At 38.7% G+C, this 24,299-nt stretch overlaps 2 protein-coding genes across 4 annotated transcripts in view; both read left to right on the top strand.

The window, feature by feature from the left end:
* The window catches only part of SUN3 (Sad1 and UNC84 domain containing 3), a 39,833-nt gene extending 26,649 nt beyond the window's left edge, over positions 1 to 13,184 (top strand). Inside the window, exons 7-10 of the mRNA XM_067745513.1 lie at positions 494 to 609; positions 1,669 to 1,836; positions 11,951 to 12,043; positions 13,065 to 13,184. Of these exons, the coding sequence (XP_067601614.1) occupies positions 494 to 609; positions 1,669 to 1,836; positions 11,951 to 12,043; positions 13,065 to 13,184 (497 nt within the window). The remainder of the gene's footprint in view (positions 1 to 493; positions 610 to 1,668; positions 1,837 to 11,950; positions 12,044 to 13,064) is intronic.
* A 5,525-nt stretch (positions 13,185 to 18,709) lies between these two features.
* Positions 18,710 to 24,299, top strand: part of HUS1 (HUS1 checkpoint clamp component) — a 29,822-nt gene continuing 24,232 nt past the window's right edge. The window contains exons 1-3 of one of the 3 annotated variants that reach the window (XM_067745629.1): positions 18,710 to 18,919; positions 19,535 to 19,662; positions 19,763 to 19,939. In XM_067745629.1, coding sequence (XP_067601730.1) covers positions 18,868 to 18,919; positions 19,535 to 19,662; positions 19,763 to 19,939 — 357 coding nt within the window. In that variant the 5' untranslated portion in view covers positions 18,710 to 18,867. The remainder of the gene's footprint in view (positions 18,920 to 19,534; positions 19,663 to 19,762; positions 19,940 to 24,299) is intronic. The other 2 variants (XR_010945344.1, XM_067745628.1) reach the window with 2 other exon arrangements.

The following is a 24,299-nucleotide window of genomic DNA, read 5'->3' as shown; positions in this document are numbered from 1 at the left end:
AATATTTGATGAGTATATTTTATATTTCTTTGATTAAAATGAAAGCTCAATAAATCTTCAGAATGGCTGTTATGAATACAACTTGTTAGTACATTTATGACATTGCTGGTCATTCTGCTTTTGTTTTTGATTGAATTGGGCTTATTTATCACATGACTTGTTGGAGTATGGGGATCCATATGTCTCCTTAGCTAATAAATACAGTACACATAATATTTCCATGTCTAAATCAATTGCTCCAGATTTCAATTTTTTATTGTAATATCAGTTCCAAAAGTTTTGTGAAACCACACAGAGTAAGAATGGTTTTCTCAAAGTGACAAAATTTCAGTGGTAGTGAAAGCTGAGAGTCATATTTTTCTTATCAGTTTCCTGGTATGAATTTTACCTTATTTGTAAGTTGCCCAGTAATAGTTTCCCAACAACATTAAAATCTAAATGGTGTTTTGAATTGTGTGATTTTTTAATTTTAAAAATTATTTTATAATTTCAGGAGCCTCTGTTCTTGAAGCTGGGACCTCAGAAAGTTACAAAAATAATAAAGCAAAACTCTACTGGCATGGGATTGGGTTCTTAAATTATGAAATGCCTCCAGATATCATTCTCCAGGTAAAAGCTAGATTTAAAATAACCTGTTTATATTTTAGCATTCTGTTCCTATCACTTATCAGGAAAAATTTTAATGTCTGAAATGGCAACAACTCTGAACTTGTCAGGGAAACTGAAACTGTACTCTTGCATTTTTACAGTCATCAAAGTACGTGAAATATTTCCTACTTATGGGCAATGAACTATGATTAATTAATTAATTAATAATTATTTATTATTCTAAGATCAGTGAACTACAGTATGTACTTCTCAAATAAAACATACACATTCCATATCTTTTCTTTAAGTTGATTCTGTGGTCTTCCTTTTCCACTGAAAACTTCAGTCACTCAACAAACACTTGTTGAAGATGCATGACCCCTAAGTGCAAGTACTGTGCTATGTGCTGCTCAGGCCAACACATTTTTATAAAGTCCAATTATAATAGGAGAAATTTCCAAGTAAGATTTTCACTATCATTTCAGTTCAATTCAAAAGACATTAGACACCAACTGACAGTACAGTTCTTCTTAACTATAACTACACACCTGAATTTATTTCCAGTTTAGAAATACCTTCAGTGGCAAATGTATAGATCTCACTCCAGAGTACAGTCTAGATCTAGAAAATGGTAGACATCATCTTTCTTCCTTACCACCAGTATAGCCAGCTTCGCTATCACCACCATTATCATCACCACTACTACCATCACCACCACCATCACCATCATCACCTGCCATCATTGTCACCACAGTGACTGCCACCATCCTCTTCATTGCCACCACCAGCACTGTCTTCACCAGTGCCTTCACCACTCATACCAACTAGCTGCCTGTAGCAACTTACAGTCTAGTTAGAGCAATGAAAGAAAACATACTCACACAATAAAAGGCTCTGATTGACATCAGCACAACCAAAACTATGGGTATCATGGAAGCTTTCCTGTTTGATACATCCCACACAGTGCCTTCATATTATAGGCATAAGCAAGTTCTTTGGTCAATAGTGATTAGCTGGCCAACATTGTAGGAGTGGATTTATATAAGCAGATAAAAGATTAATGCAGTGTTTTCTTTCCAGCCGGATGTCCACCCTGGGAAGTGCTGGGCCTTTCCAGGTTCCCAGGGTCATGCCCTAATCAAGCTTGCCAGGAAGATCATACCAACTGCTGTCACCATGGAGCACATCTCAGAGAAGGTGTCTCCCTCAGGAAACATCTCCAGCGCACCCAAGGAATTTTCTGTCTATGTGAGAAGCTGTCTAAATCTTCATTCAGAAGGGGTTATAGTAGATGATTGGTTAGGAATTGGGAGCTGGGATCTCATCTGAACTGTGCAGCTAACCATTTGTATCACTGTGAGAAAATCACTTACTTCCTGGATCTCTGTTTTGTCATCTACAAAGTAAGAGGGTTGGACCAGATGATTACTATTACTTAATTCTATTGTTTACTTTTATCAAAGTTATACGAGTGTAATTTAAAAAGAAACATTTCCATGTTTATAAGGAAACATGATTTTCCCTTGTCCCACCCCAATTTTTACTCTCTGGAAGCTTCCACTTGCAACAGTCTTAGATGCTTATGTCATTACTGACTTCATGTTTGTTTTTACTGTTATTGCTTGATTTTTCAGTTTTGATTATTATCTACTGACTTCCTCTAATGGAAAATGGAGATTAGTTCTCTTCCATGCCTCTCCCATTCTCCCAAAATGTTTATGTCTTAACTTAAAAAAAAACCAAACAGGTTTATTGAGATATAATTCACACTCTGGTGATTCAGTCATGTAAAGTGTACACTTAGTACACAACTTAGAGTTGTGTAACTATCAACATGATCAATTTTAGAATATTTTTACTATTCTCCAAAGAAAGCCTGCACCCCTTAGCTGTCACTTCCCATCCCCCACCTCACTCCCCCAGCTGCGGACAACCACTAATCTACTTTGTACCTGTAGCTTTCCCTATTTTGGATATTTTGCATAAAATGGAATCATATAATACGTGGTCTTTTGTTTTTTTTTAATTAATTAATTAATTTTTGGCTGCTTTTGGTCTCCGTTGCTGTGCGCAGGCTTTCTCTAGTTGCAGCGAGTGGTGGCTTCTCTTTGTTGCAGACCGTGGGCTCTAGGCACACAGACCTCAGTAGTTGTGGCTTGCGGGCTCTAGAGTACAGCCTCAGTAGTTGTGGCGCACAGGCCCACTTGCTCCGTGGCATGTGGGGTCTTCCCAGACCAGGGCTCGAACCTGTGTCCCCTGCACTGGCAGGTGGATTCCTAACCACTGCGCCACCAGGGAAGTACTGGTCTTTTGTGAATGGCTTCTTTCACTCAGCATGTTTCCAAGGTTCATGTATGTTATAATGTGTCAGTACTTCATATTTTTAATTGCTGGATAATATTTTCTTATATGGATTGACCCCTTTTATTGATCCGTTCATCAGTTGCTGGACATTTGAATGGTTCCCACCCATTTGACTATTATGAATAAATCTGCTGTGAGGAGCTGTGTACAAGGTTTTCTGTGGACCTCAGGCTTCATTTATCTTGGGTTTGTGCCACAGAGCGGAATTGCTAGATCACATGATGAATCCGTGTTTCATGTGTGAGACACTGCCAGACGGCTTATCTCAGTTTCAATCCATAGCCAACATTTTCACTGTGACTCTGTGAACAATATTGTTTTAGTTGAGTCATACAATGCACTGGAATACTATTTGCTTTACATGAAAATTTTGATGTTCTTGAGGATAATTGCCTCATTTTAATTTAATTTGCTTAGTTATCTATATTTCTATCATGAAAACATATCCAACCTCTTCTTCAGATGTGTAAATATCCTCCCATTCTGCCCATTCATGTCAGATACTTTATAAATAATTTCTTTTTTATTTTTTAAAGATATCCTCTGGAGCACTGCTCATCTGCTCCAACCTGGTGGCTGGCCAGGCCTAATGCACAATTGTTGTCAGGGGGTTTCATGTCCACATCTTGGGGATTTGACTTATCTAATCTATTTTTTTTAACATCTTTATTGGAGTATAATTGCTTTACAATGGTGTGTTAGTTTCTGCTTTATAACAAAGTGAATCAGTTATACATATACCTATGTCCCCATATCTCTTCCCGCTTGCGTCTACCTCCCTCCCACCCTCCCTATCCCACCCCTCTAGGTGGTCGCAAAGCACGGAGCTGATATCCCTGTGCTATGAGACTGCTTCCCACTATCTATCTATTTTACCTTTGGTAGTGTATATGTGTCCATGCCACTCTCTCACTTTGCCCCAACTTCCCCTTCCCCCTCCCCATATCCTCAAGTCCATTATCTAGGAGGTCTGTGTCTTTATTCCTGTCTTGCCCCTAGGTTCTTCATGACCATTTAAAAAAAATTTTTTTAGATTCCATATATATGTGTTAGCATAAGATATTTGTTTTTCTCTTTCTGACTTACTTCACTCTGTATGACAGACTCTAGGTCCACCCACCTCACTACAAATAACTCAATTTCATTTATTTTTATGGCTGAGTAATATTCCATTGTATATATGTGCCACATCTTTATCCATTCATCTGCAGATGGACACTTAGGCTGCTTCCATGTCCTGGCTATTGTAAATAGAGCTGCAATGAACATTTTGGTACATGACTCTTTTTGAATTATGTTTTTCTCAGGGTATATGCCCACTAATGGGATTGCTGGGTCATATAGTAGTTCTATTTTTAGTTTTTTAAGGAACCTCCATACTGTTCTCCATAGTGGCTGTATCAATTTACATTCCCACCAACAGTGCAAGAGGGTTCCCTTTTCTCCACACCCTCTCCAGCATTTATTGTTTGTAGATTTTTTGATGATGGACATTCTGACTGGTGTGAGGTGATACCTCATTGTAGTTTTGTCTAATCTATTATTTTAAAAATCTTTTCTATCTTATTTTTCTTCTTTGTTTTCTGTTCCACCTTCTGGAATATTTTATCAATTTATATTTTAAACCCTATGCTAAATTTTTCATTTCTGCTGTCATGATTATTCTAAGACTCTTTTTCTATAAATACTCCTTTTTCTAGAGTGTATATGTTTTCCTATATTACTGGATGCAATTACAGTTTTGTTCCATGTTTTTAGCTCCCTCACATCTTTACTCCCAAGTACCCCCTTTCCTATTTGTTAACAGGGGCTCCATGTTTCTTGTTAGTTGCTTTCCACATGTGTCTGGTGGCTGGCTTTTGCTGCACACATGAGAGTCAAGTCAACAGTGAGCTTCACGGCTAGATGGTCTGGTTGGAGACTGCAGAGTGTGGTATCCAGAAGTTTGACCCCAGGAATCCTGCAACCTTGTGCCCAGGGGGTTTCAGCTTGGCCAATGTGCTGGGTGTGGAGGTGCACAGCCCACCATTCATGCAGAGGTTATACCTTCACCTCTTAGTTTTGCAGGGTGTTCCTGAGGTCAACTTTCGTAGAGCTGGGGGGAAAAAGATAATCCTTTTCTGGACAAGGGCAGGGGTGATGACCAGGGTATAACTGCTTCTTAAAAAGACAGTTAGCCCACTCTCAGATGTGGGGACCCCTCAACCTCATGCTGGGCCCCATTGCACGGCCCCAGCTCTGGCCCTTTCTGGGCCCTTGCAGTAAACATCAGCACCAGCATGCTGTTGGTTCCCCCTACAGCCAGGGTAGCGTGAGTTTTTTCCAGGCCACTGTACCAGTCACCATTTGGCCATCTCCAGATGTTTTTCTCTCAGTGTCTGCTCCCATGTTTTCCTCAGAGGTTTATGCCTTACTTCAATCCCTTCGTGTTCCTATCCAAAGGAGGGCTCAGAGTTAAACAAGGGTGCTCAGCCTGCCTTGTGTGTCATTCAAACCATTAAATGCCATGGTCCTGGAGTTATAAAACACAGAGACTACTCTCCTTTGATGCAAGCCTGATGCCATCCACAGTCAGTGTCTGCAGACACCTATAGTTGAGCTATGTTGGATTTGAGCAGATCAAACCCTGTCTCACAAAAGTGTGCACAGTTGCTCATTATGGAGGGATTTTATGGATGAATACTTCAGGCAAGAATCCTTTAGTAAGAAAAATTACTTCTCATTGTTTTTCTCTAATATTAGTGAATTTATGAACCAAGTGAAATTAAAATAGAATGATAAAGAAGGTGGAAATAAAAGTAGCATGCCTCTAAACAGGCTACAGGAACTATATGAGACTTTATATATATATATAAAATGTGAAATATGTATATTGATATGTCAATATATAGATGAATGTGTATATTATATATAATATATATAATTGAATATATTATATATAATTGAATATAATATATATTAGAAATAATTGAATATATAATATATATTATATAAAATTGTGAGTGCATTATTTAGTCATGATGTATCCAATTCTTTTAATAAATTAATTTATAAATAGTTTAAATGTTGATATTATGATTTTCATTATATTGAATAAAATGACTGAACTCATGAAATCTTTATTTTGTTGTGTTACTATGATTCAAGGAACCTAACAATAAACTTTAGATTTACAGGGTAAATTAACTTCCACCAGTGTGCTCTCCTCTCAAAAATCTTCAATTTTAAAGGGTAGAGAGAAGCAAGAAGAGCTACAATCCTGCAGCCTATGGGAAAAAAAACCACATTCACAGAGAAATAGACAAGATGAAAAGGCAGAAGGCTATGTAACAGATGAAGGAACAAGATAAAACCCCAGAAAAACAACTTAATGAAGTGGAGATAGGCAACCTTCCAGAAAAAGAATTCAGAATAATGATAGTGAAGATGATCCAGGACCTCAGAAAAAGAATGGAGGCAAAGATTGTGAAGACTCAAGAAATGTTTAACAAAGACCTAGAAGAATTAAAGAACAAAGAAACAGAGATGAACAATAAAATAACTGAAATGAAAACTACACTAGAAGGAATCAATAGCAGAATAACTGAGGCAGAAGAATGGATAAGTGACCTGGAAGGCAGAATGGTGGAATTCACTGCTGTGGAACAGAATAAAGAAAAAAGAATGAAAATAAATGAAGACAGCCTAAGAGACCTCTGGGACAGCATTAAACACAACGACATTTGCATTATAGGGGTCGCAGAAGGAGAAGAGAGCAAGAAAGGACCAGAGAAAATATTTGAAGAGATTATAACCAAAAACTTCCCTAACATAGGAAAGGAAATAGCCACCCAAGTCCAGGAAGCGCAGTGAGTCCCATACAGGATAAACCCAAGGAGAAACACGCCGAGACACATAGTAATCAAACTGGCAAAAAATAAAGACAAAGAAAAATTATTGAAAGCAGCAAGGGAAACATGACAAATAACACACAAGCGAACTCCCATAAGGTTAACAGCTGATTTCTCAGCAGAAACTCTACAAGCCAGAAGGGAGTGGCATGATATACTTAAAGTGATGAAAGGGAAGAACTTACAACCAAGAGTACTCTACCTGGCAAGGATCTCATTCAGATTCCATGGAGAAATCAAAAGCTTTACAGACAAGCAAACACTAAGAGAATTCAGCACCACCAAACCAGCTCTACAACAAATGCTAAAGGAACTTCTCTAAGTGGGAAACACAAGAGAAGAAAAGGACCTACAAAAACAAACCCAAAACAATTAAGAAAATGGTCAAAGGAACATACATATCGATAATTACCTTAAACATGAATGGATTAAATGCTCCAACCAAGAGACACAGGCTTGCTGAATGGATACAGAAACAAGACCCATATATATGCTGTCTACAAGAGACCCACTTCAGACCTAGGGATACATACAGACTGAAAGAGAGTGGATGGAAAAAGATATTCCATGCAAATGGAAATCAAAAGAAAGCTGGAGTAGCAATACTCATATCAGATAAAATAGCCTTTACAATAAAGAATGTTACAAGAGACAAGGAAGGACACTACACAATGATCAAGGTATCAATCCAAGAAGAAGATATGACAATTAAAAATATGTATGCAGCCAACATAGGAGCACCTCAATACATAAGGCACTGCTAACAGCTATAAAAGAGGAAATCAACAGTAACACAATAATAGTGGGGGACTTTAACACCTCACTTACACCAATGGACAGATCATCCAAAATGAAAATAAGTAAGGAAACAGAAGCTTTAAATGACACAATAGACCAGATAGATTTAATTTATATTTATAGGACATTCCATCCGAAAACAGCAGATTACACTTTCTTCTCAAGTGTGCACAAAACAGTCTCCAGGATAGTTCACATCTTGGGTCACAAATCAAGCCTCAGTAAATTTAAGAAAATTGAAGTCATATCAAGCATCTTTTCTGTCCACAATGCTATGAGATTAGAAATGAATTACAGGGAAAAAAATGTAAAAAACACAAACAGGGCTTCCCTGGTGGTGCAGTGGTTGAGAGTCCACCTGCTGATGCAGGGGACACGAGTTCGTGCCCCGGTCTGGGAAGATCCCACATGCCACAGAGCGGCTGGGCCCGTGAGTCATGGCCACCGAGCCTGCATGTCCGGAGCCTGTGCTCCACAACGGGAGAGGCCACCGCAGTGAGAGGCCCGCATACCACAAAAACAAAAAACAACAACAACAAAAAAAACCCACAAACACATGGAGGCTAAACAATACATTACTAAATAACCAAGATCACTGAAGAAATCAAAGAGGAAATCAAAAAATACCTAGAGACAAATGACAATGAAAACATGATGATCCAAAACCTATGGGATGCAGCAAAAACCTTTCTAAGAGGGAAGTTTATAGCTATACAAGCTGATCTCAAGAAACAAAAAAAATCTCAAATAAACAATCTAACCTTACACCTAGAGGAACTAGAGAAAGAAGAACAAACAAAATTCAAAGTTAGCAGAAGGAAATAAATCATAAAGATCAGAGCAGAAATAAATGAAATAGAAACAAAGAAAACAATAGCAAAGATCAATAAAACTAAAAGCTGGTTCTTTGAGAAGATAAGCAAAATTGATAAACCATTAGCCAGACTCATCAAGAAAAAGAGGGAGGAGACTCAAATCAATAAAATTAGAAATGAAAAAGGAGAAGTTACAACAGACACCACAGAAATACAAAGCATTCTAAGAGACTACTACAAGCAACTCTATGCCAATAAAATGGACAACCTGGAAGAAATAGACAAATTCTTAGAAAGGTATAACCTTCCAAGACTGAACCAGGAAGAAATAGAAAATATGAACAGACCAATCACAAGTAATGAAATTGAAACTGTGATTAAAAATCTTCCAACAAACCAAAGTCCAGGATCAGATGGCTACACAGGTGAATTCTGTCAAACATTTAGAGAAGAGCTAACACCCATCCTTCTCAAACTCTTCCAAAAAACTGCAGAGGAAGGAACACTCCCAAACTCATTCTATGAGGCCACCATCACCCTGATACCAAAACCAGACAAAGATACTACAAAAAAAGAAAATTACAGACCAATATCACTGATGAATATAGATGCAAAAATCCTCAACAAAATACAAGCAAACAGAATCCAACCACACATTAAAAAGAGCATACACCATGATCAAGTGGAATTTATCCCAGAGATGCAAGGATTCTTCAATATATGCAATCAATGTGATACACCGTATTAACAAACTGAAGAATAAAAACCATATGATCATGTCAACAGATGCAGAAAAAGCTTTTGACAAATTCAACAACCATTTATAAAAAAAAACTCCCCAGAAAGTGGGCATAGAGGGAAGGTACTTCAAAATAATAAAGGCCATATATGACAAACCCACAGGAAACGTCATTCTCAATGGTGGAAAACTGAAAGCATTTCATCTAAGATCAGGAACAAGGCAAGGATGTCCCCTCTCACCAATATTATTCAACATAGTTTTGGTAGTCCTAGACACAGCAATCAGAGAAGAAAAAGAAATAAAAGGAATACAATTTGGAAAAGAAGAAGTAAAACTGTCACTGTTTGCAGATGACATGATACCAAACATAGAGAATCCTAAAGATGCCAACAGAAAACTACTAGAACTAATCAATGAATTCGGCATTGCTGCAGGATACAAAATTAATGCACAGAAATCTCTTGCAGTTCTATATACTAATGATGAAAAATCTGAAAGAGAAATTAAGGACTCTCCAATTTAACATTGCAACAAAAAGAAAAAAATACCTAGGAATAAACCTACCTGAGGAGACAAAAGACCTGTATGCAGAAAACTATAAGACACTGATGAAAGAAATTAAAGATGATACCAAGAGATGGAGAGATATACCATGTTCTTGGGTTGGAAGAATCAATACTGTGAAAATGACTGTACTACAGAAAGCAATCTGCAGATTCAATGCAATCCCTATCAAATTACCAATGGCATTTTTTTACAGAACTGGAACAAAATGTCTTAAAATTTGTATGGAGACACAAAAGACCCTGAATAGCCAAAGCGGTCTTGAGGGACAAAAATGGAGCTGGAGGAATCAGGCTCCCTGACTTCAGACTATACTACAAAGCTACAGTAATCAAGACAATATGGTACTGGTACAAAAACAGAAATATAGATCAATGGAACAGGACAGAAAGCCCAGAGATAAACCCACATACCTATGGTCAACTAATCTATGACAAAGGAGGCAAGGATATACAATGTAGAAAAGACAGTCTTTCCAATAAGTGGTGCTGGGAAAACTGGACAGCTACATGTAAAAGAATGAAATTAGAACACTCCCTAACACCATACACAAAAATAAACTCAAAATGGATTAGATACCTAAATGTAAGACTGGACACCATAAAACTCTTAGAGTAGGAAGAACACTCTTTGAGGTAAATCACAGCAAGATATTTTTTGATCCACCTCCTAGAGTAATGGGAATAAAAACAGAAATAAACAAATGGGACCTAATGAAACTTCAAAGCTTTTGCATAGCAAAGGAAACCATAAACAAGATGAAAAGACAACCCTCAGAATGGGAGAAAATATTTGCAAATGAATCATCGGACAAAGGATTAATCTCCAAAATATATAAACAGGTCATATGGCTCAATATTAAAAAAATAAACAACCCAATCCAAAAATGGGCAGAGGACCTAAATAGACATTTCTCCAAAGAAGACATACAGATGGCCAAGAAGCACATGAAAAGCTGCTCAACATCACTAATTATTAGAGAAATGCAAATCAAAACTACAATGAGGTATCACCTCACACCAGTTAGAATGGGCAGCATCAGAAAATCTAGAAGCAACAGGTGCTGGAGAGGGTGCGAAGAAACAGCAACCCTCTTGCACTGTTGGTGAGAATGTAAATTGATACAGCCACTATGGAGAACAGTACGGAGGTTCCTTAAAGAATTAAAAATAGAATTACCATATGTCCCAGCAATCCCACTACTGTGCATATAACCTGAGAAAACCATAATTCAAAAAGACACATGCACCCCAATGTTCATTGCAGCACTATTTACAATAGCCAGGTCATGGAGTCAACCTAAATGCCCATCAACAGACGAATGGATAAAGAAGTGTGGTACATATATACAATGGAATATTACTCAGCCATAAAAAGGAACGAAAATGGGTCACTTGTAGAGATGTGGATGGATCTGGAGACTGTCATACAGAGTGAATTAAGTCAGAAAGAGAAAAACACATATCATATATTAACGCATATATGTGGAACCTAGAAATGGTACAGATGAACCAGTTTGCCAAGCAGAAATTGAGACACAGAAGTAGAGGAAAAACATATGGACACCAAGGGGGGAAAGCGTCAGTGGGGTGGGGGTGGTGGTGTGATGAATTGGGCAATTGGGATTGACATGTATACACTGATGTGTATTAAATGGATGACTAATAAGAAAAAAAATATTTGATAGTGGAAAAAAATAAATAAAGGTTAGAGAAGGAAGGTCAAAAGCACAAGGGTAATTGCATACACAAATTAACAAAAGCTTACTTTTTGGATGGAGCTATTTGTGTGATCAAAGTTTGGCAAACTGGTTAAGTTTCACGCATATTGGGTCAATATGGGGACTCATTTGGTGTTTATTTTATTCAAAGTATAGCAAATACATTTATGAGGCCAAAGTCAATTTTGGAATTTGCTCTGTCATCTCTCTTTCTCACCTCTTTGTTTATCTCTCTATCTGAATCTATTCGGCCCTTTGATTAGCCTGTTTCTTGCCTAAGGGCTGCCCCACCAGAGTTAAACACCTTTTGGGTTTATAGGGCAGTACTGGCAGCTAGCATAGCGCTGTGCCCCGGAGGACACCCAAAGATGTCTGGAGAATAGTTGCTACTTGAACAGACACTTGCCTCCGTTTACTGTAACTGAACACCCATTCATTACAACCTCTGTGTCTGTTGTTTTCTTTACAGGGCGTCTCGAAACAATGTGAAGGAGAAGAAATTTTCCTAGGTCAGTTTATATATAATAAAACAGGAACCACCGTTCAAACATTTGCGCTCCAGGTAATGAGACCCTTGGGAAAAGATAGGGTATCAGTGACTCCATCCCCGGGAGGGATTTGTTGGGATTGCTTGATGCAAAGTGGTGTGTGTGAGAATAATTCTGACAAAAGTATGCGATAAGCAAAGCTTGTCTGAATTTAAATTCTTAGCTCCAATCATGTACATAAGTTTTAATGCAAAAAATAGGCAAATATAAAATTTATTTCTAAGCCAAATTCGTCATCATTTGCTATCACTTATATATATATATATATATATATATATATATATATATATATATATATATATATATATATATTCTCTTTCTCATCCTTATCTTACTTATTAGATTCCCTTGATAAGATTAGGTGTGATGGTCACTATCATCTTCCTTCCGTAAAAGGGATGGGGATGATGATGGTACAAAATGAGATGGTTGGGGGCAGAGAGGAACTTGGAGAGAATAAATATTTAATACCAAATAATATAAGTAACACTTCTCACCCTAACTCAATGGGGAAAGAATACCAACTGGTAACTTAGAAACCCTTGAAAGTCATTAAGACATATGAAATATATTTAATCATTTCTCATTAGTCACAGGAAGTAATGAAGAGATGCAGAAGGCATCTCAAACCATGTAAAAACAAGTGTGTCACTACACTTCTCGGCCAATGGTGAGAAAATCTAAGCTGAAAGCAGTATATGTGTCAGAAATGAACGTACTTGTAGAGTTTCACATTCAGTTGTTTACCCACATCCCTCCCTGGGGCAGCCAACAAGGAGCACCATGGAGGCTGGACAAGGCAGTGAGAGGCCTCGAAGTATAGACCACCATGTTATCTCCCTCCCCTGTATTTGCCTTTTTATGAGCTCTTTACTTACAGTAGCTCATTACATCATCCATTAGACTGGTACTTGAAAGCACTTGACTTAGAAGGAAAGACAGTGTTTTAATTTTTTATTACATCAGCATGACTCAGGGTTCTTTGAGAAGGTTTATTTTATAAGACATTAATTTCAATCTTTTCTGTATTTTCAGCATGAAGTTCCTGAATTCTTATTATGTATGAAACTTAAAATCCTTAGCAATTGGGGACACCCGAAGTATACTTGTTTATATAGATTCAGGGTTCATGGCACCCCAAGAGATGACACCTAGAAGAACTGGTGCAGAAGCCCATGACCACATGTCCAAAATATTCAAGTGATTCCCTTAGTTTACACCACACCTATAGGAATCAAACATCAGAAGTGAGAAAGAAACCTCCAAGTGGTTCCTACCTGCCAGTAAAAAGTGAATGAATTTTACTAATAAAAAAATAAAAAAGTAAATTCAATCTCTCTGCATTACTGTGTTTTTTAAAAATTTTTAGCCACAGGGCATGTGGGATCTTAGCTCCCCAACCAGGGATCAAACCCACACCCCCTGCAGAGGAAGCTCAGAGTCTTAACCACTGGACCGCCAGGGAGGTCCCATGTTAGTGTAGCTTCTGAGGATGAATCATGTTGTTGAAGCACTGAAAAATGAGTTTGCATTTAGAAGAAGATGGTATTTTTCAACAGTCTTTCACATAATAGCATCTTTGCCTTCATTTATTATTCATCCATACCGGGAATGGATGTTTGCTGTTAAAACTGTTATTTAACACTGATCTGGATACACTGTCAGCGCAATTAGAGAAGCTAATAAAATTAGAGGTAAAAATTAGTGAGGAAGTCCGACCATGACTAATTTGCAGATGACTTGATGAATTCCTTGAAATGCAATAAATTCGATTAAAAAGTACATTACAAACACAGATGGAGACAAAATTATCATATATAAATCAAAATCATTCATAAATGCAAACCACAACCAGTAAGAGGATATAATTTACAAACGCCACAACAAAGATTTAAAAAAATCAAATGAAAGAATTAAACTGTATGAAGAGCCAATGAAAGAGAAGTGGATAATGAAAAAAAGACTTCAATAAATGGAAAGACATAACTCATCTGTGGATGCAAAAACTTCACTGTCAAGAAGTCAGTTCTCTCTAAATTGATCTACAAACTCAATTTGATCTCAATTAAAAGCCAGAAAAAAAGTATGGTATTTACGAGACAATTATGGAATATTAAGGAATTGTTTTTAAAAACAATAGGTTATTATGGTATTATGATTTTGTTACAACAAAGAATTCTTATCACTTAGATTTATAATATATGTTTTAAAATTTACAAATGAAATGATATACCTGGGATATGTTTCAAAATAATATAGGAGGAAATGGGTGGGAGGATCAATGAAAAAGATTGGTCATGAAATGATCATTGCAGTCAGGTGTTGGTCCACAAGGTTTCACTTAATACTATTCTGTCTACATGTATATATGTTTGACATTTTCAGTTTTAGAAAGGTTTAAAAAGATTAAAACACATATGCATAAGAAACCAAAGGGTTGTGTTTTCAACCAAACTGACTCAAGTTTCCATGGAAATATAAACTTAGTGAGAAGCTAGGAAACCCCTGAAATTAAGACAATCAACAAAGGGAAATAGCTCTAAGACTGTTATACTGTGATTTACAGTAAGAAATATACATTTGTTTTTCTCCCCAGTTTATGGTGCAGAGCTCCTAAAACCCTTGGAATTTCCTGAGCATAAGAGTGATCAAGGTGTCTTTGTTGTGTCAGTGAGGTGACTTTGGGGAAGGATGGGGGCTGGTTGCCAGGAGAACCAACCACTGATTAGAGAGTTGGAAATTTCAGTCTCAACCCTCGACATCTGGGGACAGGAGAGGAGCTGGATGCTGAATCAAATGCCAAAGGCCAGTGATTAAATCAAATCAATCATGCTTATGTAAGACACCTTCATAAAAATCCAAAAGGATGGGGTTTGGAGAGCTTCCGGTTTGGTGAACCCATGGAGATTAGGGAACAATGGCCAGCTCTGAGGCAGTAGGGAAGCTTTGAGCCCCTTCATCATGCCTTGCTCTATTCATTGCTTCCATTTGGCTGTTCCCGAGTTATATCCTTTTACAATAAACCAGTGAGTAAAATGTTTCTCTTGTAACTAGTAAGTAATGTAACTAGTAATGATTCTCTTGAGTTCTGTGAGTGGCTCTGGCAAAACATTCAAATCCAAGGAGGGGATCATTGTACCCCAATTTACAGCCAGTTGATCAGAAGCACAGATGACATCTGGACTGTGACTGTCATCTGAATGGGGGGGGCAGTCTTGTGGGACCTGTGGGGTCTGATGCTATCTCCAGGTAGGTAGTGTCAGACTTGAATCATAGGACACCCAGCTGGTCTTGGAGAATTTCTTGGGGTGGGGGAAAAAGCCCCACACATTGGAATTGGTGTCCCAGAATTATTAATGACATAGATATAAATAATTTAAACTGTGTGACACTGGAACATTGACAGACCAATGGAACAAACAAAAAATTCTGTTTCTGATATTCAGAAATAGATTAATATCTATGTTGGAACATAGTATATATGATAAAGATGGCATCTCAAAAGGGATGGGAAAAAACAAATGGCTTGGAACAATTATCTCCTCATTAAGAAAAGAACATTGCATCCATACTTCTCAGTTTGAAACATGATGAATTCCCAATATGGGAAAAGATTTACAGGTGTAAAAAAAACATAAAAAAAAAATAAAAATATAACAAGAAAACTTGGAAAACTCCCGTATGGCATTGGATAGAGGAACACCTTTCTGAATATGACTCAGACTTCAGGAGTCACAAAAGAAAAAAAAAAGTTCTACTACATCAAAATGAAACACAGAGTCACCCAACAAACGTCTGTCTTCCCCCTCCTGGGTGGAGGAGCCCCCTCCTCGGAGCACGAGCCCCAAGCACTGTACCTGACACTTCTAACAGGCTCCACAGATGTCAATTTTTTAAAATTATGAAATGTATTGAAGTATTTTTCCTTTAACATCTAAAAGATGACAAGAGTCTTTGAAGAATTGTTTAAGTAAAACCCACCCTTAAACTAGTATAATTCTCGAAAGAGATTCACTCATGCCACCCCTGCAGTATGCTTTCCCTCATTTTACAGTCTTCCCATGTAAAAGAAAAAAAAAGACAAATATTGCCCATCAGGACTGATGTAGAATCTCTGAGCTATGCCAGTATCTTTCCCCTTGGGTAATTTTTCCAACATTAACTGGTAACAATAGGACTGCAAATAGCCTTCCCCGGGACTGCAGGGGGAAGCAGGTACCTGACAGACACTGGCAGATGCAGCTTTGGGTGACAGCTACTAAATGCATGATACTTATCTAGGTGGAGTTTACCATCTCTGCAGCTATAAAAAGGTTAGTTCCTTACTTCCAGCTCCACACCCTGACTGATGTTTTGTATGCTTCACTCATTGTATTTCCGTTTTCAAGATGAGGGCATTTCCTTGCACAATAAACAAACATAATGAATAACATCAACACTGCTCCCCGGATCTTATAATCATATACATTAGAAGACTATGTATTAGCTAGACAGACAACAATATGACTACACATTGCATTAGAAAACTCAGTACCACACAGGCTTCTAGAGAGCTCTGGTGACCTCATTCCTTGCCTTCAAAACGTTTGGAAGAAATGTAAGGAAGTAGTGTCAATATATTTAATTATCAATACTGAAATTATTGAATTATTTTTTCTAAGAAGCATGCAAAAAGTCCATTTTTATTGATTTATAATCATATTATCGTATGGATTATGACCTTCATAAATAAAGATGGATCCAGGATGGCATGCCTCTCTGAGAGATGGTATGGCACAGAGCAAACCACAGCAAAAAGGTCCAAAAGATTGAAGCAAGACACAGCCTCATTAGTGTAATGAAATTCAACTCAGTTCATTAAGTATGTATTGATTATCAACTAATACCTATAATTAGAGAGATATCAAAATATAAATTAGTTTACTTTGGTAAAATTGATCCAAATACATTTATAATCATTTCAAATGCTTTAAGCTTGCCAATTCTCCCTGTACCAAAGACTATTATCTAGTTTCTGGACCACCAATCTTTGCTACTCTTTCAAGAATGGGAACCAAGTAACAATAGCACTTGAGTCCTAACGACAGGCTTAGCCTGAATTATTAATTTGCCAAACCTATTTAGGAAAACTGCAAGAAAACATAAGATTCCTATTATCTTTCAAGAAAAGATCATTTCAACTTAATTTTATATTTGTTGGGTCAAAATTCCCTATATTATTTGGGCCTTTGTGCAGAATGTATACTGACGTATCTTCTTAGGAAGTTTAAAAAAAATCTTTTTTTTTTTGGTTAATATTGCCAAAGAGCTTTAATTTTTTTCCTCTTGAACAAAACAACTCATCATCCATGGTTAGACAATTTTCCCCACAACACCCAACACCATTGATGTTGTTATGACTAAACAAATCGGGTTTTTTATTTTATGGCAAAAAAATAAGTGATTTGAAGTAAATATCAATATATTATGAAACATTGTTTACAAAGCTTACTTAGCATTTAATCATATTCATGACCTCCATAGCAACCACCTCATTTAATGATTTATCTATTTTAAAATTAACTTGTGAAGTACTAAAAAGCATGTTTTGTTACTAAAAAATTTAAATGTGACATTAATCACGTTTGGCTTGGCAAACACTTGTAACAATGTAGATTGGAGTCTACCTTGTGCTATAGTCTTAAAATAGGCAGAACTGCTTATAATTTTCGTATTTTGCACTTTTAAAAGGATCTGTTATTACTGTTTATCATATCTTGATTCTATACACCAAGATAAAAACAAGGTTGTAGGTTTCTATTTGCAAAGCACATTAAAAATAAAACATTCTTAACAGGGACAATCTTGTCTCTGAAAAACCAAGTTGGAGACAATTGTTCTATTTCTCATTTTGTTTTTCAAAATTCTACCACATTATTTATATCATTTGTGCTGTGAGATTTTTTAAAATTAATTAATTAATTTGTGGCTGTGTTGGGTCTTTCTTGCTGCATGGGGGTTTCTCACTGTGGTGGCTTCTCTTGTTGAGGAGCACCAGCTCTAGGCGTGGGGGCTTCAGTAGTTGTGGCACGCGGGCTCAGTAGTTGCAGCACAATGGGCTCCAGGTGCGTGGGCTCAGTAGTTGTGGCTCGCAGGCTCTAGAGCGCAGGCTCAGTAGTTGTGATGCACAGGCTTAGTTGCCCTATGGCATGTGGGATCTTCCCGGACTAGGGCTCGAACCCATGGCCCCTGCATTGGCAGGCTGATTCTTAACCACTGCGCCACCAGGAAAGCCCCTCTGCTGTGCGATTTTTTTAACAGGCTCTAGTGAAGTTCATCTTGAGATAAGACTACAAAATTACCACTTAGCATCAGTGTTCTTTAAACATCCTGCGTTTTGCACAGTTTAAAAGTTTAAATTTGAAACAATTTCACAGCATCATCCAACGTGGTCCCGCACCGCTGGGGTACTAGTGCGAACGTCTGAGCCGAGGGAGGTTCTAAAACCCCCCTACCCCAGAGAGATGTGTATTTAAGCGGTAACTCTACTCAATACTTTATAAACAAGGGATTGATTTTATTTCTCATGTTGTAAAAAAGAATTGGAAATAGGGATCACGGAGGTCAAACTTCAAATCGTCAGAACCACTTCCGGTACCTGCGGGCGGAGGACGCGTCACTTCCGGCAGAGGTCGCGTCACCCAGGGGCGCGACCCGAAAGCCCTCCTCTCCTCAGCGGCTGGCGTCAGGCTGAGCCAGGCGGAACCCAGGCCAGCGGTGGCGTTTCTGGCGGGCAGCGTAAGGCTGGGGTCCCTGGAGTCGGCCGCCTACGGGCGCCCCGCACGGGCTGCGTCCCGCCATGAAGTTTCGGGCTAAGCTCGTGGATGCGGCCTGTCTGAACAACTTCACGCGTGAGTGGGGGCCGCGTCGGCCCAGGGCGGCGGGGAGGAGGGCAGAGGGGAGGGCGGGAGGCCCGGAAGGGGCAGTGCAAGCGGCCGGGGCCCCGCGAGGAGGATGGGGGCGCGCTGGGCTGGCGGGCCGCTGGAGGATGGGGCGGGCGCAGATGCCGAGGGTTGTCCCTGCAGATTGAGTCCTATCTCGTGTCTTTTCTTAACCCGGCCGCTGGCGGCACAGACACCTTTATCTGGCGCAGACCGCCCTTCACAGCCCGGCCCAGTTGGTTCCCCCGCCCCCTGCGGCGCCTGGCCCTGCCCCGATCCCTGCAGCACCCGGCGGCCCCGAGTGGACGTGGGAGGGCTGAAGGCGGCCGGTAGGCGCCAGTTCACTTCCGAATATCGCGGTTTCCTTATTCCAGCCCTGATGGCTGGTGATGTGAACGGCGCAGGGTTGGTGGGAGGCTGGCGTGACCTCAGCGGCATTAAAGGCTTCCCGGTGGGTACCAGCGTAAACGTGATTTTCCCACCGGCAAGCTCGTCGGGCCGAACTGGGAGTTCTGCGAGCTAAGTTAGCGTCTGGGATACTTGGCGTGCTTCTTAGTAATTCCTTACTCGAATCCTTCGCTGTAGGAGTTAGTAGCATGATAGCCAAGCTTGCCAAAACCTGCACTCTGCGTATCAGCCCGGATAAGTTGAATTTCATCCTCTCTGACAAGGTGGCCAGTGGAGGGGTGAGCATGTGGTGTGAACTGGAGCAGGTGAGCGGAGGCTCTCTGAGGCCTGCAAACCGCCCCCACCCTCGCCCGCCACGAATGCCGCCGGAAAGAGCACAGATGTCCCCCCTTTTTCTTCCCTTAGGAGAACTTCTTCAGCGAATTTCAAATGGAAGGTGTCTCCGCAGAAAACAATGCGATTTATTTAGAGCTAACATCGGAAAATTTATCTCGAGCCTTGAAAACTGCCCAGAATGCCCGAGTCTTGAAAATCAAGCTGACTAATAAACACTTTCCCTGCCTCACAGTTTCTATAGAGCTGGTGAGTACGACGGGAGCGTTTCTGAAACTTCCCAGAGGATTCAAAAGTAGTTATAAGCCTAGGCTTTCTAACAGTATGTGGAAAGCTAATTGGTTTTATTAAAATGAAAGATCTGCACGTCAGTATTTGTTTTCCCTTGGAGTCATGTCCTCCTCATGTTTAAATAGCATTATGATCCCATAATATTCAACGAGGATACTCCTTTTCCTATGAAATAACACTTCTGCGTCTTTCTTCTCTATCTGCGTAATCCCAGCATCTCCATTTCTTTTACTGGTTTTGTCACCTAGTCTAGAAACCATGGTTTCTCTCCATTTTCACTTTTGAAGCATTTGTGTGTCCCTCCCCTATCCCACGCCTCTGTTGCTGACACCTTTAAAATGACCTCTGGTTCTCGAGGAATACATCTTTCTTCCACGCTACTACCAGATGAATCCAACGCGCAGCTCTCTTCAGGACACATGTACCCCACAGGCTGTCACTGCTCACAGAATGAAGTTCACTTTTCCAACTTACTGTCCGAAGCCCTTGACATGTGGCCCAACCCATTGTAGAGCCAAATTGCAAACACCTGCCCTCTGAGTGGTTCCCCAGGTGTGTCCCGTTCTTTCCCAACTCCCAGGCTTTGGGGATGCTGGGTCTTCTCCTTGGAGTCTCTCCTCTTACTCTTTGAAGCCTTAACTTCCTTTAGCGCCAGTGCTGCCTCCTCCCTGGCCTTCCCTCATCCTGGCACCTCTCCTCCTTGTGATTTGTGGACTTTATTTTTCGGGTGAGTGTTGTATTCAGTTTAATGCTCTTTATGGAAGAGGATTTCTCAGCTTTTCTTTTTAATTGAAGTATAGTTGATTTACAATGTTGTGTTAATTTCTGCTGTACAGCAAAGTGACTCAGTTATACATATGTATGCATTCTTTTTTTTTAATATTCTTTTCCACTATGGTTTATCTCAGGGTATTGAATATGGTTCCCTGTGCTATACAGTAGGACCTTGTTGTTTATGCATTCTGTATGTAATAGTTGACATCTGCTAACCCCAAACTCCCAGTCCATCCCTACCCCACCCACTCTCCCCCTTGGCAACCACAAGCCTGTTCTCTATGTCTGTGAGTCTGTTTCTGTTTTGAAGGTAGGTTCATTTGTGTTATGTTTTAGATTCCACATATAAGTGATACCATATGGTATTTGTCTTCCTCTTTCTGACTTCAGTCACTTAGTATGATAATCTCTAGGTCCATCCATGCTGCTGCAATGGCATTATTTCATTCTTTTTTTATGGCCGAGTATTATAACATTGTATGTTTATATATACCACGTGTTCTTTATCCATTCATCTGTCGATGGACATTTAGGTTGTTTCCATGTCCTGGCTATTGTAAATAGTGCTGCTATGAACATATAGGTGCATGCATCTTTTTGGATTATAGTTTTGTCTGGATATATTTTCGGCAGTGGGATTGCTGGGTCATATGGTAATTCTATTTTTAGTATTGTGAGGAACCTCCATACTGTTCTCCATAGTGGCTGCACCAAAACTTACATTCCCACCAACAGTAGAGGAGGGTTCCCTTTTCTCCCTACCCTCTCCAGCATTTGTTATTTGTAGATTTTTAAATTATGGCCGTTCTGACTAGTGTGAGGTGGTAGCTCATTGTAGTATATTTTGAAAATTAATCCCTTGTCGGTCACATCATTTGCATATATTTTATCCTATTCTGTGGGTTGTCTTTTGGTTTTATTTATGGTTTCCTTTGCTGTGCAAAAGCTTGTAAGTTTGATTAGATCCCATTTGTTTGTTTTTGTTTCTATTTCTATTGCCTTGGGAGACTGACCTAAGAAAATGTTGCTATGATTTATGTCGGAGAATGTTTTGCATATGCTCTTTCCTAGGAGTTTTATGGTGTCAATGTCTTACTTCTAAGTCTTTAAGCCATTTTGAGTTTATTTTTGTGTATGCTGTGAGGGTGTGTTCTAACTTCATTGATTTACATGCAGCTGTCCAAGTTTCCCAGCACCACTTGCTGAAGGAGCTGTCTTTTTCCCATGGTATATTCTTGCCTCCTTTGTTGCAAAGATTAATTGACTCTAGGTGTGTGGGTTTATTTTTGGGCTCTCTGTTCTGTTCCATTGATCCATATGGCTGTTTTTTTGTGTCAGTACCATGCTGTTTTGATTACTGTAGCTTTGTAGTATTGTCTGAAGTCTGGGAGGGTTATGCCTCCTGTTTCATTCTTCTTCCTTAGGATTGCTTTGGGAATTCTGGGTCTTTTATGGTTCCATATGAATTTTAGGGTTATTTATTCTAGTTCTGTGAAAAATGTCATGGGTTTGATAGGGATTGCATTAAATCTGTAGATTGCTTTGCTTAGTATGGCCATTTTAACAATATTAATTCTTCCAATCCAAGAGCATGAGATATCTTTCCATTTCTTTGAATCATCTTTAATTACCTTTATTAATGTTTCATAGTTCTCAGCATGTAAGTCTTTCACCTCCTTGGTAAGGTTTATTCCTAAGTATTTTATTGTATTTTTCTTTGATGCAATTTTAAAAGTTTTTTTTTTTTTTTTTGCTTTTTTACTTTCTCTTTCTGATATTTCATTGTTCGTGTAAAGAAATGCAACAGATTTCTGTATGTTAATCTTGTATCCTGCTACCTTGCTGAATTCATTTATCAGTTCTAGTAGTTTTTGTGTCAAGTCTTTAGGATTTTCTATGTGTAGCATCATGTCATCTACATATAATGACAGTTTTGCCTTTTCCCTTCCAATTTGGATGCCTTTTATTTCTTTTTCTTGTTTGATTGCTGTGGCTAACACTTCCAGTAATATGTTGAATAGAAGTGGTGAGAGTGGGCATCCTTGTATTTATCCATATTTTAGTGGATAGGCTTTCAGCTTTTCATTGTTACTATATTGGCTATGGGTGTGTCATAAATAGCTTTTGTTATGTTGAGGTATGTTCCCTCTATACCCACTTTGGTAAGAGTTTTTATTATGAATGGATGTTGAATTTTGTCAGATGCTTTTTCTGCCTCCATTGAGATGATCATGTGGTTTTTGTCTTTTCTTTTGTTCTTTTTTAAATTTTAAATTTTTTTTTATTTTTTGGCTGTGCTGTGTGGCATGCGGTACTTAGTTCCCTGACCAGGATCAAACCCATGCCCCTATAGTGGAAGCATGTAGTCTTAACCACTGGACCGCCAGGGAAGTCCCAGTCTTTTCTTTTGTTGATGTGGTGTATAACATCAGTTTGCGTATGTTGAACCATTCTTGTTAACTTGGGATGAATCCCACTTGGTCATGGTGTCTGATTTTTTTACATGTTATTGGATTCGGTTTGCTAATATTTTGTTGAGAATTTTTGCATCTGTGTTCATCAAAGATATTGGCCTGTAATTTTCATTTTTGCTGGTATCTTTGTCTGGTTTTGGTATTGGGTCAATGGTGGCTTAATATAATGTCTTTGGGAGTGTTCCCTCCTCTTCAGTCTTTTGGAAGAGTTTGAGAAGGATCTGTAAAAGTTCTTCTTTGTATGCTTTGTAGAATTTGCCTGTGAAGCCATCTGGTCCTTGACTTTTGTTTGTAGGGAATTTTTTTTTTTTATTACAGATTTTATTTCACTTCTAGTGATCAGTCTGTTCAAATTATCGATTTCTTCTTGATTTGACTTTTGGTGGGCTGTATGTTTCCCGAAACTTGTCCATTTCCTCTAGGTTGTCCAGTTTGTTCAAATATAATTGTTCATAGCAGTCTCTTATGTTTTTTTCTGCAGTATCAGTTGATAGTTCTCCTTTTTCATTTCTTATTTTGTTTGGTTTCTCTCTCTTTTCTTCTTGGTGATCCTGGCCAGACGTTTGTCAATTTTGTTTACCCTTTCAAAGAACCAGCTCTTGGCTTTATTGATTTTTTCTATTTTTTTACTCTCTATTTTATTTATTTCCCCTGTGATCTTTATTATTTCCTTCCTTCTGCTGACTTTAGGTGGTGGTCTTTTTTTGATTCTTCTAGGCAGTAGGTTAGGTTGTTTATTTGAGATTTCTCTTGTTTTTTTGAGGAAGGCCTGTATTGCTGTGAACTTCCTAGAACTGCTTTTGCTGCATCCTTAGATTTTGTATGGTTGCGTTTTCATTGTCATTTGTCACAAGGTACTTTTAAATTTCATTCTTGATTTCCTTCTTGACCCATTGGTCTCATAGTAGCATGTTGTTTAGTCTCCATGTAATTGTTTTTTTCTCATTTCTTTTGCTGTGGTTGATTTCTATTTTCATGCCATTGTGATCAGAAAAGTTGCTTGAAATAATGTCTGTACTCTTAAATTTGTTGAGGTTTGTTTTGTGCCCTAGTATGTTGTCAGTCCTAAA

This window comes from Pseudorca crassidens, chromosome 8, assembly GCF_039906515.1.
Source record: "Pseudorca crassidens isolate mPseCra1 chromosome 8, mPseCra1.hap1, whole genome shotgun sequence".
Taxonomy (NCBI): domain Eukaryota; kingdom Metazoa; phylum Chordata; class Mammalia; order Artiodactyla; family Delphinidae; genus Pseudorca; species Pseudorca crassidens.
Note: the sequence above shows the minus strand (reverse complement) of the source record. Positions and strands in the feature narration are given on the sequence as shown.